At 37.0% G+C, this 16,749-nt stretch overlaps 2 protein-coding genes across 3 annotated transcripts; one reads left to right on the top strand and one right to left on the bottom strand.

Annotated features, from left to right (window-relative positions):
• Positions 1 to 3,701: 3,701 nt before the first annotated feature.
• Positions 3,702 to 11,702, bottom strand: LOC114533043. 2 transcript variants are annotated; one of them, XM_028554622.1, is made up of 7 exons: positions 11,599 to 11,702; positions 10,926 to 10,972; positions 10,060 to 10,167; positions 8,433 to 8,457; positions 7,367 to 7,661; positions 6,794 to 7,028; positions 3,702 to 5,051 (listed from the first exon to the last, which is right to left on the bottom strand). In XM_028554622.1, exons 3-7 carry the CDS (start codon positions 10,147 to 10,149, stop codon positions 4,776 to 4,778), a joined length of 921 nt encoding a protein of 306 aa, XP_028410423.1. In that variant the 5' UTR covers positions 10,150 to 10,167; positions 10,926 to 10,972; positions 11,599 to 11,702; the 3' UTR covers positions 3,702 to 4,775. The 2 variants fall into 2 exon arrangements, with proteins under 2 accessions (XP_028410423.1, XP_028410422.1); XM_028554621.1 differs by lacking the exon at positions 10,926 to 10,972.
• A 1,974-nt stretch (positions 11,703 to 13,676) lies between these two features.
• Positions 13,677 to 15,173, top strand: LOC114533045. Its single transcript, XM_028554626.1, has 2 exons — positions 13,677 to 13,689; positions 13,822 to 15,173. Exon 2 carries the CDS (start codon positions 14,003 to 14,005, stop codon positions 15,074 to 15,076), a length of 1,074 nt encoding a protein of 357 aa, XP_028410427.1. The 5' UTR covers positions 13,677 to 13,689; positions 13,822 to 14,002; the 3' UTR covers positions 15,077 to 15,173.
• The last annotated feature ends 1,576 nt before the right edge of the window (positions 15,174 to 16,749 follow it).

Below are 16,749 nucleotides of genomic sequence, written 5' to 3'. Positions count from 1 at the left end.
GGCCTATTAAAAGAGTCGCGCATTAGTATCCTAAAAAAAGCTCCCTTTTTTGTTTATGTGACATTACAAGCATTGAATTATTTGAATACGTATGATATAGTCACATGATATATAGTCATATGACCTTTGATGAGTATTATGTGTGTTTTTCGAAATAGTAGGAGTAGAATTTCCGGAATATTTGATAGGGCTGACTATGTGCAGACCATATAGTGCTGACAAGTTAACATTTCGTTGACATGCCCCATATACTTATATGGGGCATGTACAGACGCGAGTATATAGTTACTTACGAAATGGAACTACTTTGACGGCAGTAAATTTACTGAGGAAAGTCCATCGGCAGGCAATGGATATTTTGGTGGCATAAAATAAAGCGGAAATGAGGAATGAAACTATATTCGATGGATCTCTGCACGAATTTTACCGTTTTTTTTATTCAGATTAATCTCTTCACTGTATGCTATATAAAAACAGTGGCGCTAAAGGTCTGATTTCACGCTTTTTTTTTCAGCGAAATGCGAAATAGTTTGCCTATAGGCTACTTCTTTGTAATCTCGACCACTTTATTTCGCATTTCGCTGAAAAATTACGCCCGTGAATCAGGCTTTAACATGCGTCCGACAAACGTTGACACATGCAGGCTTTGAAACATGTCGTATTGCCGTGCAAAATGTCGTGGTGTTGGCTTCGTTTCGACAACGAGGCACGGACGAACGCATACGAGAACCGACTATTAAATTCCTAATAATTAAATGTAGAGACCTTTAGTTTGACGTTTACGGCTTTAAGTGTGCGGCAATTTCGCTAAATTACAAACGTTCTACAGGGTGTCCCAAAAAAACGAAAACTATTGAAATCACTCATTGTTAAAATTTGAATGCCGTGTGCACGAATTTTAACCCGTGGGGATTTAATGCAACTCAGTGACAGTGAAATGCTAGATGCTTTGTGTTGCTAGAGAAAGGGGACTTGTCAAAGGTCATGGTGATTGAGATGCACATTTAAATATTGTTAATAAATATCATTTTCGCGTACGAGCAAATTTTACTGCATCATATGCATGCATAAAAATGCTTATGGCAAACATTTACACACTTGTGGGTCCATCAGAGTGCTTAGGCATTCAAACTCTAACAATTACATTGTTATGGGTGATTTCAATAGTTTTCGTTTTTTTTGGGACACCCTGTATACATAAAACTCGTGATGTTCAGCAGTAATTATAAGAAATGTTTCACGTTCGCCGTATAAAATTTAATGCTTGAACGACTGCATACACCCACAGCCGTTAGAGCATAAAATAGAGTATTGCCTTCTTACATTATATACTGCTGAACATCGATCACCAGTTTTATGTAGAATATTTGTAATTTAGCGAAATTGCCGCACACTTAAAGGTAGTGGAGTTAAAACACAAACTTTGTTAGCAGTTTGGCGTTTGCCGTAAACGTCAAACTAAAGGTCTCTAGTTTGAGTCTTTGGCGCTTTTTATACGGCGTTCTGATCAATTATACCTGTATAACTTGCTTTATATCACAATACAATGATTTATATCAAAACACAATGATTTATATCACAAAACAATGATTTATATCACGATACAATGCTATGCTTTGAACTATAAAAAGGGTCAGTAGCATTCAGATTTAGTAGATTAATCAATAAGGTATGTAAAAGCAATCATAAAAGCAAGCTCGATGCCTGAATTATCTTTCACAGACTATTTACGGTCGAACGAAATTACATGATTATAACAATTGCGAATCATTCCTATATAGAAGCTAGCACAAGAACGAATCAATATTTGTAACTCTAGCCTTACTAATATTTCTAGGCAGTCCAGGGTAGTTACTTTGTTGTTCTCCTGGAGAGTCCTGGACAATCGCCAGCTTGGATACAAATTACAGAATGATAAAAGTATTAACTACTATTCTTATTTATACCTTTACGTAATACTTCCCCAGATCGTTGAAGTGGTAAACTCCGAACATCGCAAAGCGCATTAGACAAAATATCACCAGCAATGCGACCAAGGACCTTTTCGTAAGATGGTTGGAAAGAAATAGACACCGTGTTGTCCGGCTAATGTGGTGCATTGTTTTGAAAATATCGATTTCAGATCTTCCGAACGGAGTTTATTTTTGAATTGCCAACAATTCTTATTATATAGAGAAAGGTGCTAAATTCGAAGCAAATATCGCTTCCTTTCTGAATGCAATAAATTAATAAATTGTCTATAATTATAGACAGGAATTTGATATGTATATATTTTTTCCACGTAAGAGGTCGGGTTTATAAAGATGGGTTAGCTTGTGCAAGACTTAATATATGCATAAATGCAGATGTGATATAGCTAATATGTAACTATATGCTATCCGGTATACGAGCTATACGAAATCTGATTGGCTGAGTTATCGGAAAAAAGGTTTGCATAATTTTTTTAATGTAAAGTTCTGTCTATATTTATAAGAGAGAGTCATATGGCCTATATGTCTTTCTCTTATAAATATAAATATATATGATTTATAGTACGATTGACAGTCATCTCTGCTTGCTTAGCTATCTTGCTTTCTCGGACTTGGCTATTTAGCCAATATAATTATAAAAACGACTCGAGCTGAAGTTAAACTACAATTATTAATTGTTAAATGTCACATAGTTGTTAAATGAATATTAAGTCATATCGGAATATTTGAATAAACCTGTTAGTTTTTTAACTATGAGAGTCAGAACTATAGGAATTCATACTGCATGACTGATAGACGGTGTAAACATGCAGTTGTTCGCAAAATGACTACAATTTGTCGATCGCGTGGGATGACTCCTGAACTATACTGAAGTCTGTATCATATACATTGGTGACAGTGTGACTAGCCAGTAATATCCCCCCGCAAACATGTGCTTATCTTCGTATTAACATAGTACAAGTGCATGGTAGACGTAACATGAGATAAAACAATGAAATATGGATTGCACGCATGCATTTTCGATTTTAGTATGAGTTTTATCAAGGACAATCAAGGGTCCCTTTTGTCTGACAGCGTCGCGTTTGCTGCATTTGTGCCTAAATGCATGAAAAAGTCTACTATCGATTTCAATTATAAATGTTGAACATCCAACTGATTCGAAATGAGAGGCGTAAAATCACGCAACATTATACGACACTTCAACCAAAGTTCACTCACTCAACTTTCGGCAAGCTTTATGCACCTAGCCGAGATACAATTACAAATGACCGCCATTTTTCGGAGTACTTCAGATTTCAATAACCTTTTTTTGGCCACAATATTGGTATATGAAGATGTTCTATTGACTTATCGGACAGTAGCGTAGCCAGCCTGTCGATTTGTCCTGCCATGCTAATAATTTTGTGTTTACTGCATGGCTGTGAAAACAATAGATTTCTAAAGACATGAATAATTATAAGAACTCGAAATTTACATAGCGAGACAAAATCGTCAGGCTGGCTACGCCACTGCTTATCGATCGGCCGCCGGTTAAGCCTCGTACAAACAGGGAAATTTTCCTTGACAAGTTTTCTTGACTAGTTCACTTGCTCGTGCGTATGACGAACACGTTTTCATTGACAAGTTTTTCTTGCAATTAGTTTTATTTGCTCGTGCATGCATGTGCGCGAAAAATTTGACAAATTTTTCTTGACAAATGATAAGTACGATAATATGAGTATATTTTACGATAATATGAGTATATTTTACGATAATATGAGTATATTTTACGATGATATGATTATATTTTACGATAATATGAGGCATGATAATATGAGTATACGACCGAATCTCAGTCAAAACAAACAGAAATGATAAAACTCGTTCGATTGGCTCGAAGTCGTAGATTGTTGCTGCTTGCGCAATTACTTGTCAAGTTTTTCTTTGACGGCCATTTTTCCTTGTTGAAAAGCTGGCATGACTAGCTTTTGAACAAAGCTCCTTGTCAAAGAAAACTTGTCAATTTTTTCGCGTACACACGAGCAAATAAAACTTGTCAACGAAAACTTGTCGAAGGAAACTTGCCCGTCTGTACGGGGCATAATTTTGCATAGTACCATGCAGGGGCCGGTTGTATAAAAACGTAGTTAACTTTTAACTATAGTTAGTGACAGAATTGACCAATCAGAGTCATTTGTTTCTGACTTAACTACGATTTAACTACGCAAAATGTAGTTATAAGAGGTTTAAAAAACATCAGCAGAGAGTAACGAAGGCCCGTGTTTGCCAATTCTTGCCGTGTTTGTCAACGAAAACTTGTTCGTGTCAAGAAAACTTGTCAATGAAAACTTACCCGTCTGCATGGGGCTTAAAAAATAGCTAAATGCACATTCATTTCCGGACGTATTTGTTATCCAGGCCCCGTATACATCGCACCGGACGAATTTGGAACCGGTTCGTCCTTTTCGTCTTTTCGTTCGGACACGAGAAACACGGAACAGACTATAAATTTGAAATTTCTAAACAGGACGATGCTCATATTGTATTTTTACATGAAGTATAACCTATAACCAATAGCAAAATTAGCCTTGATGTACTGTGTAAACACTCGACAAAAAAGGACCAGAATTTGCATGGTTCCGTGTAAACAGGCGAAAAAGGACGAATTTCGGAACGTTCCCAAATCGTCAGACATCGTGTAAACGTAGCCCTAATGTTTACAAGATCAGATTCATCTTGCTGAATGCTGTGTATATTTTTTATTTTGCTTATTTTCGACAAGTATATAAATGTATAATAACTACCATTTTCTATGGGTTGGACTTCTCATCGTGCATCGTTCATTTTCGTGTTGACATAAACCACTGAATAGGATTTACCGCTGAGTTTGGTTGGCTGGCTGTGAGCCAATAGAAATCCTTGTTTGTTTAACCATTGTGTGATGGTAAATATCTCTCTGTTTTGTGTGACATTCTTCTTATTCAAGTCGTATTCAAAGCTGAGCTGTTTGGCGTAGGTTAACAGGCTGCCATCCTTAAGCATTGTGGATATCCCTTGCCACAGGTCTGCTGTTATATCAAGACGAACGTGATCGATTGGTTCCTAAAGAAATGGACTCTTTCTAATTTTCCTTCCTCAGGCTATATGTGCACACGAGAGTCGTTTTTGAGCGTTTTGAAATCGTGTTTGTCTATTTTATTGCTTTGACGCGCACTGTCCACACGATGCAAGAAAAAATATGCCTAATATGGAAAAATTAAGGATTAAAGAAAACGTTATTGTGCGCACATATAGCCTGAAAGTTGTGCATTTCAATATATATGTAATTGCATGTGCTACATGGCCAGAAAATTCGGACATAATTAACATTCTACTTCCGCCTAAATTTGCATATGGTGTCAAAATAAAGCTTCGTGAGTTTATAGTAAACTGTAATGTGCACAGTACTAAACGCTAAAAATACACCTTTAGGTAGGTCAATTATAATTTGCCTTAATTACTCGTTGCAGAGCAAGTTAATCTTAATATTTTTATATAGTATTTCAAAATATTTTATCAGTATTCGTCCTGCATTTTCAAAAAAAAGTTTGATTATTTATCACGTTGAATACCATATAAAACAAAAACCGTAATAGCGTAGAAATAAAAAAAAAATGCAGAGCCAACATAAACCTTTACCAGCAAAATATTACCTCAGGATCTTTAATATGACACGAATTACAAGAAACAACCAGGGCAAATTGCAAAGATGCAATGATTTTCTTAAATTTTGCGAAATTTAAGAATGCGCAATATAATTTATAGTTCTGCAAACGAATAATATTTGAACAGATATGCAAATTTGCTACGGCAATCTGCATATTCGATGTCCGCAATTTCTGGCCATGATATATATGTCATCGCAAAAAGGTGACGTTACCGGCCAGTAAGATGCGTCAAAGACAAATGTAATCTTTGTGTTGTAATTGCTTTTAAAGTTAAACTGATTTAAATCGTAGCGAGTAGGCATAATTGTGATTATAATATAGCTACTCACTGTATATGAGCTATTCTGCAATCTGATTGGTCGAGCTACCCACCGCATATCAGCTCATATACTGTGGGTAGCAAAACCAAATAAAAAGCAAAAGGGCTGACCGGTTTGCTGAGGTAAATAAAGAAGAAATTGACAGAATCATATACGAATTGAGCTCGTGGTATTATTGCTAATTATAATTGTGATAAGCAAGTAATTGTGATGGAACACAGCTGATGTCATAGGTCGTATTTTAACTTTTGATATTGTTGTTATATTGACAGTAGCGAGCAACTATCGTCCATACTGACAAAGTATAATTACATGAGAATCTTTCCTGTGTAAAAGTTACTCAATTTATTTCTTATTTTTTAAAAATAAATCCCTTGTTTTATTCAATATAAGAGGCTATTGTGGAGAAAAAAATAGAATTTCTCTTTTGAATAGAAAATACCCATCTTCTGAGTAAATGAACACAATTTTAGGTACTTGAGAAGTCTAAGTTGAATGAGTAAATGGGATAATCGAGTAATCAGTCGAGTATTTTAGAAATATTAAGTGCAAACAACTGAAGAATTCTTTCTCAGATTCTTTCCCATTGTTTTATTCCGTATCATCTGTCACTGCATGCCTGTGGTTTTGCTCGAAAGTTAGGGTGCCATTTATTCAGGATTTTTGGCATTGAAAAATTCGCATGTAAGTGCTTCTATCATTCCTCGTACGTAAAATCAAGGTTACCAAATTCATACAAAAATGTGTGGAAATGTATTTTTGGTAAGATATGTTACTGTATTTCTAAATGAGAAAATCGTGAGAAATAAAAACTTACGTCACTGAAATGTAGTTCTTTGATTAACGTTAAAAATGTTCGATATTTCCAACCAGGTGGACCCGATATTCGGTATTGCGCTTGTTGATCCTTGTCGTACAATCTCGCGTTAAAAAACCGCACTTTCGCCGTGCGGTAATGGTCAATATAGTCGAGACCTGGGTCAAATCCGAATACTTGACAGCCGAGGTCCATTTCCACTTTGCTTGGAAACTTCTCCCACAAGTGTTTGATGCTGGAAAAAGAAGTATTTTTAAAATGGACGAACACTGAAAATTGATCATGCATCTGCTATGAATATTTCTGAATGTGCTGGTAGTGGCTATCTGGCGTCACTTGGCGTCACCTCATCAGGTGAGCTTCCGTCTTAATTTGAAAAATCTTGCTCGTCCAATCAGTGCTTAACACCTTCGCTTATAATTATAGGCACGTTCCCCTATGGCTGGGACCTAGTCTCCTTATGATAACAGTCAAACTTAACAGTGACTTAATAGTCGCAATATTGCTTTCTTCACTTTCTCTTCTATGTCACAAAATTATCTACTGGAAAAGTTTCCGGTTTCAAATCCTTACCCAAAAGAATAGATCAAACAATTATTCTTTGTCAGGCCTGTTTTTCCTCCGATACAAACGTACGAATTCCATCGCAGATCTTCATGATTCGTTGTCAGTGCGTGATTAGGTGATCCAGGCAATACAAGATGATCACACTTCGTCTGCAGGTTTGTCAAAGCAGCTATTAATCTTTGTTCTTCCTCCTGGTTGTTTGGTCTGTCATTCGTCGGCGAAACGTAAGGTGGGTCAAGACAGGTATGAGTTTCTTCTGGAGTCAACACTATTGTTTCTGGTGAGAAGACTGCGTCTTCGTCTAGATAGTAATTACCCTGTCTTAGTATTGATTATAAAAGTGGTTGTACCGAAAATTTCAGCGTTTTTAAAATGGCGGCGAGTTGTTTCAGTCAAAGTGAAAAATGAAGAAGTAAATATAGAAAAGACTTCGTTGGAGGATTCTGTTAACATTATTTTCTAAAAAGCATTAAAATCTATCTAAATTTCCGTGTTTTTATATGTTGGTCGAGATCAGTGAAAGTTGTCCACGTTAACGTTGTAAGTATTTTCTACACCAGACTGGTTTTCTAATAGGTAGTCATGCGATGGCGGTAAAAATAACGGTATACGAATGATGTTTGAAAATTTTGCCAAAATAATTGGACGGGCTGCAGCGGCCTTCACGAGTTTTATTGCAAAAACAAACAAACAAAATCCGGTCTGATTTTATTAGTATTAGAAATACATTTATATGATTTTAAGCTTTCACATGAGAAACAAATAGAAATTAAGCAGCCCTTACAAGAAAGTACTTGAGCGGTATTTCAGCACCACAGAGTAGTTTGGTTTTATTTTAATCCATTATTCATTAAACGTCGCGAAGCTCTTTCGTCGGTACGCAACAACAACAAAAACAAAAGCAAACACAACAACGAAGGCTACAATTTAAACAACAACAACAAACTACGGTAATAGAAAAAACAACAAAAAACGGCAACAAACAACGACTCAACGATCACGGACAACAGCATTTAGCTGTGATCAAATTATAGCTTCATAGGCTATTTATTTTGGCCAGTTTAGTACGTACCTGCGCTCTCGTGTAACCCAGAAAACTATATATAATTAATAAAAGAATCGATTAATAAGGGTGGCCACATGATCAGTTAATTTAGTCTACTGAGATGCCCACCCACGTAGAGATCATGAGCAACATGCACCACTCCGGTAGGAAAATCGTGCCTGATTATTCTCTTTGCCCGGAAATTTTAGGGAGGCCGTGAAAATCTAAGATTTCAGTCATCCTTAAAAGCAAAGCCAGTATTTGAAAATGTAAGAAATGTAGGCGCAAATTAATTGAAACGGTTTGGATAGAAAAGCCTAGCGTTACAGGGTCTTTTTTAACTATATAACTAGGGCTTTCGCCCCCCAGCCGTTCATTTCCCCCCCCCCTCACAATGATGGATCTTCGCTCCCCTCTAGTCAATGAGATACTTTCACTTTAAAGCGATAAACAGTTATGGAAAGGGTGTCAATTAAATTTTTTGATTACATTTGTTTAATATAATATGAAGGGAGTGAAGATGACGGCTAAATCGATCCGTTACCGCTTTCTTTAGTGCCCGTTAGAGAAAATTGACCAAATGCGCATGCTCGGCAAGTGCATGAAATGTTCAAAATGGCTAAAAAGATAAATTACAGAGCTGTTTATACTTTCAATCTCCGGCACTTGTGGAGCATGCGCACTAAAAACGTGGGTACACTAGCTCCAGTTCTGTATCAATTATTTACTTTATGACAAAGTAATTATTCATTAGTTCTTATGTCGCTATTTCAAAGTATAGGCGTGGGAAACGAGGGAAACCATGGCACCGCGATGGTTTCCCCCCTGGTTTTCACTTCTGAAAGCACCAAGATTCCAGGGGCGTGCTGGGTCTTCAAGAAGAACAACGAATGAGTAACATTTTAGGGGCCCAAGGGCGCGATCCAAACAAAAACAAACTAGACAAACTGTCTCCACTTTATTATACTGTATGACGCGAAGGTTGCAGGAATACTAGTACTTCAAGTAACCTTACACGGTGATGCGATTCTGTAACGAGACGCTAGCTTTGGCCACGTACTTGATATGCAAATCAAATAGCTCTTAATAATACAGGTCTGGGACATCATGATTTAGCTAATATACAACTCTTCTATATTCCTATAAAGGTTGCTTTTACAAACTGTTGTGTATTTAACACTTTTTCAAATTTCAATTTATAGTCTAAAGGGCCCATTATGCCAGGGGCCCACAACGAGTTCCCATTGTCTCGACCCTGGCCAGCACGCCCCTGCAAGATTCATTCACAGCCATTCCCAAGCAAACGCGTCTTTCTAAGAGTTTATGAGCCCTTCTTCATGTTGTCAATCAACACTTATTTACCGTGATCGAAGGAAACATTATGTTTTTTTGAGCCGAGACCGGTGGATATTTCACGAGGCGAAATCTGAGGTCTCGGTAAAAAAGGTTTTTTTATTAGATACCACTTGTCAAAAACAAAACAACAACGTAAACAGCTAAATATGCGCCCCACGTGATCAAAATTTCGTCACTGCGTGATTCGCTTTCGACCAATCGCTAAGAACACAAAACTTTGACAAGTGGTATATATTAATAATATCCGTTATTGTTGACCAAAATATAAACCAGCAAAAATTATTCTTTGCATACTTACCGCAATGTAAACAGGTATAAAAAACATCACAGCCACGAAGATTGCAAGAACAGCATTGAGCAGTGTAACCAATGAGTTTGAGGAAGGCATGGCGTGCCCTGTCTTTGTCTATTAAGAGACAGAAATTTCTACTATCACACTGAATATATTGTACATGGCCATACCGATATACATTACGCTTATCTACACTACACTGACTTATTAGCACGGCACGACTAAAAATGGGTCCGGCCCCGGTACGCAAACGCCTAGTGCTAATGAGACTGGCACGGTATCCATTGCGCCAATGATTTGAGTATAATGTAAACGTCATAATTATGTAAACGCCAATATTGTAATGTCAAGTTAATATGGTACTAGTCTAGTTGAATTGCTACAGAACTTTTTATCGAGCAACTTTATTGGTCGACTTTAAAGGCAGGCTCTCGGAGCGTATCAGAAAGTGTGTGTGGGGGGGGGGGAGCTAAGTCCTTAATGTTAGCAAGTTCCTGTCTGACTTTTATTTCAATAATTTTGGCCGATAAAAAATGTGGTGGTAGGGGCTCCACGGTCCATAAGAAGTAGGTTAATAGAATATTTTATGCACTCTTCAAAAGTTCTTTGTTTCTCTCTTTTGTCATTGCTATCCCCCTATGAGGACAGTCATGTGCACCCTGCTTCCACTTTAAACATATTAAAGGAGCGACCAGGATTAAAAATTAAAACTATTGATTCTTGAGACGTTCTCCGGTTGCAAATACCATTTACGCAGTCTGTATATTACCGAGTTCAGCGACGTTTACCACAAAAATGGCACACTTGTATCAAGATAGTATTTAACAAATTAAGAAATAATTGGCTAAAGTTGAAAAATGAATACAACATACTTTGTGTGGAAGCACAATATGGCGGAAAGAGGTAGAGAGAAATAGCACTATAAAGAAGTAATAAGAATTAGAATTTCAGCGAAATTCAAGTTACAGCTAAATTCCGAGCTATATGAATGCCTCCACAATCTCGTGCAGTCAACAATGAAGTGGCGATGATGTCACGTATATAAATATTCAGCACAACGTAAACACTAAGGTACTAACAGACTGAAACAATATAAGCCATATTCAACACCATAATTATTGCATAAATATTTACAAGTGAACAGCTTATATTTAAAGTAGCCAGGCTAAGCCAGCTAGCCAAACCGTTAACTCGAAGGTGGACAAGTAGCGGCAAATTGATATTGGCATTATTTTAAAACGAATTAAATGAAGGCTTGTATAAATGTGAAATTAAACGTAAACATTTAGCTTTATTAAAATACACAACTAGTAAATATATACCAAAGTATATACGTTCCAGTATAACCAGGGAGCAGCGTGGCAGCTTCTTTGAGATAACTTAGCATGAAATATGCTATAGCAACTGCCTAAAGTAGACCAAATAGGCGTGTATTTTAGGCAGTTGTGATACCACATTTGATGCTAAAACATATAGTTTCAGATTTTTATTTCCCTCTTGGAAACCACTCGTATATGTAAACACTACAGCGTGGTAATTCCCTACCTGATTTCAACTCTTCTTTTTAAAGCATCGGTGTTTACAAATACATCGGCAAATCAGTAAGTAAAAGTAAGTAAAATTTTGAACAACTGCAGGGCACAGCTGAATACGACCATTTCTTGTTAAATAATTATGCTAGTGCGTGGGCTGTATTGGCATTCCCTGTAGTGAAATTCAATGGTTATTATGATTTTAATCATTCACTTTGACACGTATAAAGGACTTTGAAAATAACAAACAGAAAACTTGCAACTTCGAAAGAAACGTGTCGAAGCTTTCCGAAACAAAATAAACTCTCAATTTTCTAAAACCTGGTTCAAACGAGTGAAATAAGCAAATTAGACTTGCTCAAGTCTTTTACTTAAAAATTTTAAGCGTCAAAGGCTACGAGGATTTATTTATTTCGCGAGATAAATTGATAAAACACAACTTGCTATTCATTGCGCTCTTCTGTTCATCACCTACTATGTCTCTAGACCTAGACCTCGCATCCACTTGCATCCACTCATACTGTATATGTCAGAAGTGATTGGTTTACAAGTTCCATTTTTACTCCACTCAAGTTATTGGCACGACACGGTTAAAATGGGTACCCGTACCAATTTCATTCGCGCTTGGATATTCCACTCAACCTTGAATTGGGCACCGATGCCCATTTCATGCCGAAAAATAATTATTAAGTATAGTTTAAACGAGGCTACAGTCGTGATAATGATCGAAGAGCTCCACAAAATAATTAGCAACTCATATTCAAGGCTGAACTGTTATTGTACTAGAGGATCGTGCAGAGTACACAGACAAAAAATGGCGAGTCAGGAACGACAGATATTAAAATTATATTTCCCCAAATCACGAATATCAAATATAAAAGCTTCCTTCCTTCCACCGCAAACAAAGTTTTGAAAGTTGTTTGAAGATCACGAAGAATGAAGTTACAAAGAAGTCTATAGGTGCCATTAGTCGTTGTTGACTGAACACACATAGAAACATTTTATCCGAGCCATTATTTAAGAGATGTTCACGACACTCATAACTAAGGCCTTGAAAATATGATGAAAAACTAATATGTGACGCGCTTTTTACCTCGCGTAACTGGGATAACTCGCTCCATGTAAACAGGTCCTAAATGAAAACCAGGCATGCACCAGACTACAACAACTCTCGAGTCAAAATTTACAAGAAGTGGCGAAATCACCGCGGGGTTTTAAGACAGTAACTTTGCTTATTACAAAGTAAACTATGGTAATATTAAGAATATAATGTTTTCAATACAATAGACAATTATGATATATAGATAAAATACAACTATAAAAAATTTTATTCAAGGTTAAGAATATGAAAAATATTTGTTTGTTTGTTTGTTTTTTTAACATTAAAATCCAGGCTAGGGCTTCACATTAAAAATATTAAAATAGTTTTAAATGTTTAAAAAGCGGGATCGATCACGGATTTTACTTTGAATTATTCACAGAATCCTAAATTTGTCTTAATTATAAATTGCCTTATCTTCGTCACTCGCAATTCAAATCTTTTCGCCTAGCGACATGAAATAAAATAATTGTGCTCCCGAACTGTCCGCTTGTAATAGTACAACGAGCTGATATCGCATATCATTAACATTCCAAAAGTTGCTCTCCCACTAACCGAATGTGCTGCTTGCGCAGAATATATGCGCAGAACGGACTTTACATCATCTTTAATTCGCCTGAAGAAAATATAAAACTTCGCACATTCTCTAAATCTTAAGCCCTAATTCCACCCGCTTAATTTTTCAAGCGAGATACGAAATATTTCGCCTGCTTCTTTTGAATTGTGAGCAATGAAGCTGAAATAATTATTCAAGTGGTCGAAATTCAAAAGAAACAGGCGAAATATTTCGCATTACGCTGTTTATATTTCAATAATTTTGGCTGATAAAAAATGTGGTGGTGGGGGCTCCATACTTAAGGTTTGCAAAGTCAAAATGCATGTATTTCCTTTGCATGGTCAATTTTTATAATAAATGAAGATTTCGTAGTCTCAGTAAGCACTTGCAGGCTATTCTACCTCATCACCCGCTGTGCTTTGTGATGACATTAAAACTTCGACTTACAGGTAAGTTTCGTCTAAATTTTATATTATTATTGATATATACCTAACTGACAAAACACGTTTTTAAAGCACGTTGAATCCAATAAATTCTAGAATGTCTTTACTGAGAAGACTGGGTTGGCTTTCTGTCAACAGGTACAAAATCGTAAAAATATGGAAAGAGCTGTCATTGTTTTGGTTAGTGTTGGTCGCTTGCTCGGTATATTTGAATGGCCACAAGCGAACTTTCAGTGCGAAATATAACAGAAAATCAGGAAAGTACAAGTACACAACTAAGAAAGCGTGTTTCGATCCAAAGAAACTCCAGTGGGAAGTAATGGAACATCAACGTAAGCATCGTATTTTGGTGAATACGACTTACTTTAAGAGAGCGAAGAGCTTTCAAGGGCCAGTCTACGCGGTAAACACGACGAATGATGAGAAGGAATGCCCGAAATTGTATGAAATAGCCAAGAAAATGTTAAACGGTTTAAAAGTGCGACTGCCTTTCGAAACGAATAATACACTTTGGAAATTTCGCGAACGAATCGATCTAAACAAATTACGAGAGACAAAGCTTCGTTGGAATCACCCATGGGAGCAAGGGAATTCAAAACAAACGATGGAACTCCTTCGCCGTTATGACGTTTCTGCGAAAACTATCAAAAGGAGAAAAATTCTCATATCGTACGGCCATAATTGCTGCAATGGCTCAAAATCTAGAGCTGTTGAGACGGCTATAAACTATGGGAAAATGGACTATGCCGAGGCATTAGATCTTACCGCTGTCTCAAAGGGTTTCCAATTGTCGCACCAAAACATACTACGTATGCGCAGAGGCGCCGGTTACTGGCTGTGGAAACCATATATCATATTACAAGCTTTGATATACAAGCTAAACGATGGAGATTTGTTAGTATATCATGATTCTGGTGCGTATTTTAACAAGGACATCGGGCCTTTATTGAAACTTTGCCAGGATCGACGACCAAATATTTTGGCTTTTGCAATGAACCGCTTCAAAGAACGAGAGTTTTCTAAAAGGGATGCTTTTATTACAATGGGAATGGATGATCCTATAGTAAATGCCAAAGACGAAGAACAACGAATGGCCGTTGTAATCGTCACAAGCAAAAACTGTGAAAGTATTCAATATTTTATGGAGTTTCTTGCATACGCGTCAGACTCTCGTATAAATACTGACAGGAAAAACGTGCTAGGCAAACCAAACTATAAACCTTTTGTGGAAAACAGGCATGATCAAACAACACATTCGTTACTTTCAAAGAAGTGGGGCATTTTGGCTCTCAGAGACCCCTGTGAATGTCCCAGAAATCAATTCCAACGTCGTGGTAGTTATGCTTCAGGACCGTACAAATCTTTGTACGTTCACGATCGTAATCGAAACTAGGTCTAACATATTTTCTATATCTGTGAGTCCTAAATGCATATGTGATGTTGCTACTCTGAGTCACCAACCGGGCAAGCTGAAAAATTAGCTTGACCACGGTGGGAATCGAACCCGCGACCTTTGGTTTGATAGTCCAATGCTCTTCCACACAGATATGGAAGGGACTAGACTCAGTTCAGTCAGAGTAGCAACATCACATATACATTTAATATACACACCTAAGTCTTTGCATTATCACTATCTGTGTGTCTATTTCTATATATCTGTGAGTATACGTTCCAAAGTGTTCCTGCATGGCTTGGGATGATAGGATCTGTAGCTTTGACATGCTTGATCTCTGAATATAGAACGTGAGTGTACGAAGATAGTCAAGCTATGTAATATCTATTCCGTGGACAATCTAGGAATCTCTAAAATCCTTTCCGGTTAATGATAATTTTTGCGGTTGATGATAATAAGAATTTTAAACGTGTAGATATTCATCTGCCACAATAACTGATATAATTGGCGTGATAAAATAATTACAGTCGGCGTCTGGCTGTTGGTTTTAAGAGAGTCAATCTTGATGGAAACCTCCTCATATTTAAATAGATTTTAAGATTAATATTCTAATGATATCGGACCAAACTTAGAATGGCAATATTATATTTGAAAATTCTAAATGCATGACCAAACCCGAAAATGCCAAAAAACCCAACTGGGTGCGAAAGAATTCGATAAAATACTCAGTTTTCTGGATATTGTATGTTTGGTCGAGCTGGGGGTGCACGCAGGAGCACTCCCCCCTTACAATATTAAATATCGCCCTGTTTCAGGGGGGAGTTTCTACCTCTGTCTACAATACTTGCTAAGTAAAGTGATTTATGACAGATACGCATGAAACAATGGAGTCTGTATTGTATGGTACTCTGTGACGGTACTGTTAAACAATCTAAATAAGTGATTGTGTGTATGACTGGGGGGAATAAAGATCATGTCACTTTGAGTTACAAACCAGCAAGCTGGAAAATTAGTCTGACCGCGGTAGGTATCGAATGCGCTACATTTGGCTGGTTAGTCCAATGCTCTTCTAACGTCGTAACTAAGTCAAGACTGTTGAATATGCGATATTTCGCAACATAATCCAGTCCCTTCTATATTTTTGCTGTGTCTTATTATAGTGAATTGTACTGCAAAATCAAGGGCGGGGGTGTTATTGTGATTGGGTCTTAATCATTTTGAATTCTCAGTGACAGAGTACAGTAAAAATGGGTGCGCTTTCGTTTAATCGAAAAAACGGTCAAACCGGTCTTTTATTTTTAATCGAAATAGAGTATTTTGTTAAATTTATTATCAGACAAGATTATTGAAGTTTAAGTCGGGAAGCAAGTCATTCGACGAACGTGAGTATCGGAAAAAATAGTCTGCAAATTTCTGATTGGCTGTCGAAAGATACGAAGGGAATCAATTTGGGAAAAGTCCTTTGTCATTTTCCGAGGAAAATTCGAACATCAGGTGGCTGGTTATAGTCGACCTAATGACGATATTAATAATCTCGGAATCCGGATCGCTGATTCTATGAATCGTAGATCGATGACACATTCAGCTTATTAAAACTGAATCTGGAAAGATGGGGAAAAGGAGCTTTATCAAAATCCAGCTTTTGATTAAATCACGGAATGCAAATGGCGTAA

Source organism: Dendronephthya gigantea, unplaced genomic scaffold (assembly GCF_004324835.1).
Source record: "Dendronephthya gigantea isolate DGI-Jeju-01 unplaced genomic scaffold, DenGig_1.0 000083F, whole genome shotgun sequence".
Classification (NCBI taxonomy): Eukaryota; Metazoa; Cnidaria; class Anthozoa; order Malacalcyonacea; family Nephtheidae; genus Dendronephthya; species Dendronephthya gigantea.
This window is presented reverse-complemented; position numbering and strand designations above follow the sequence as displayed.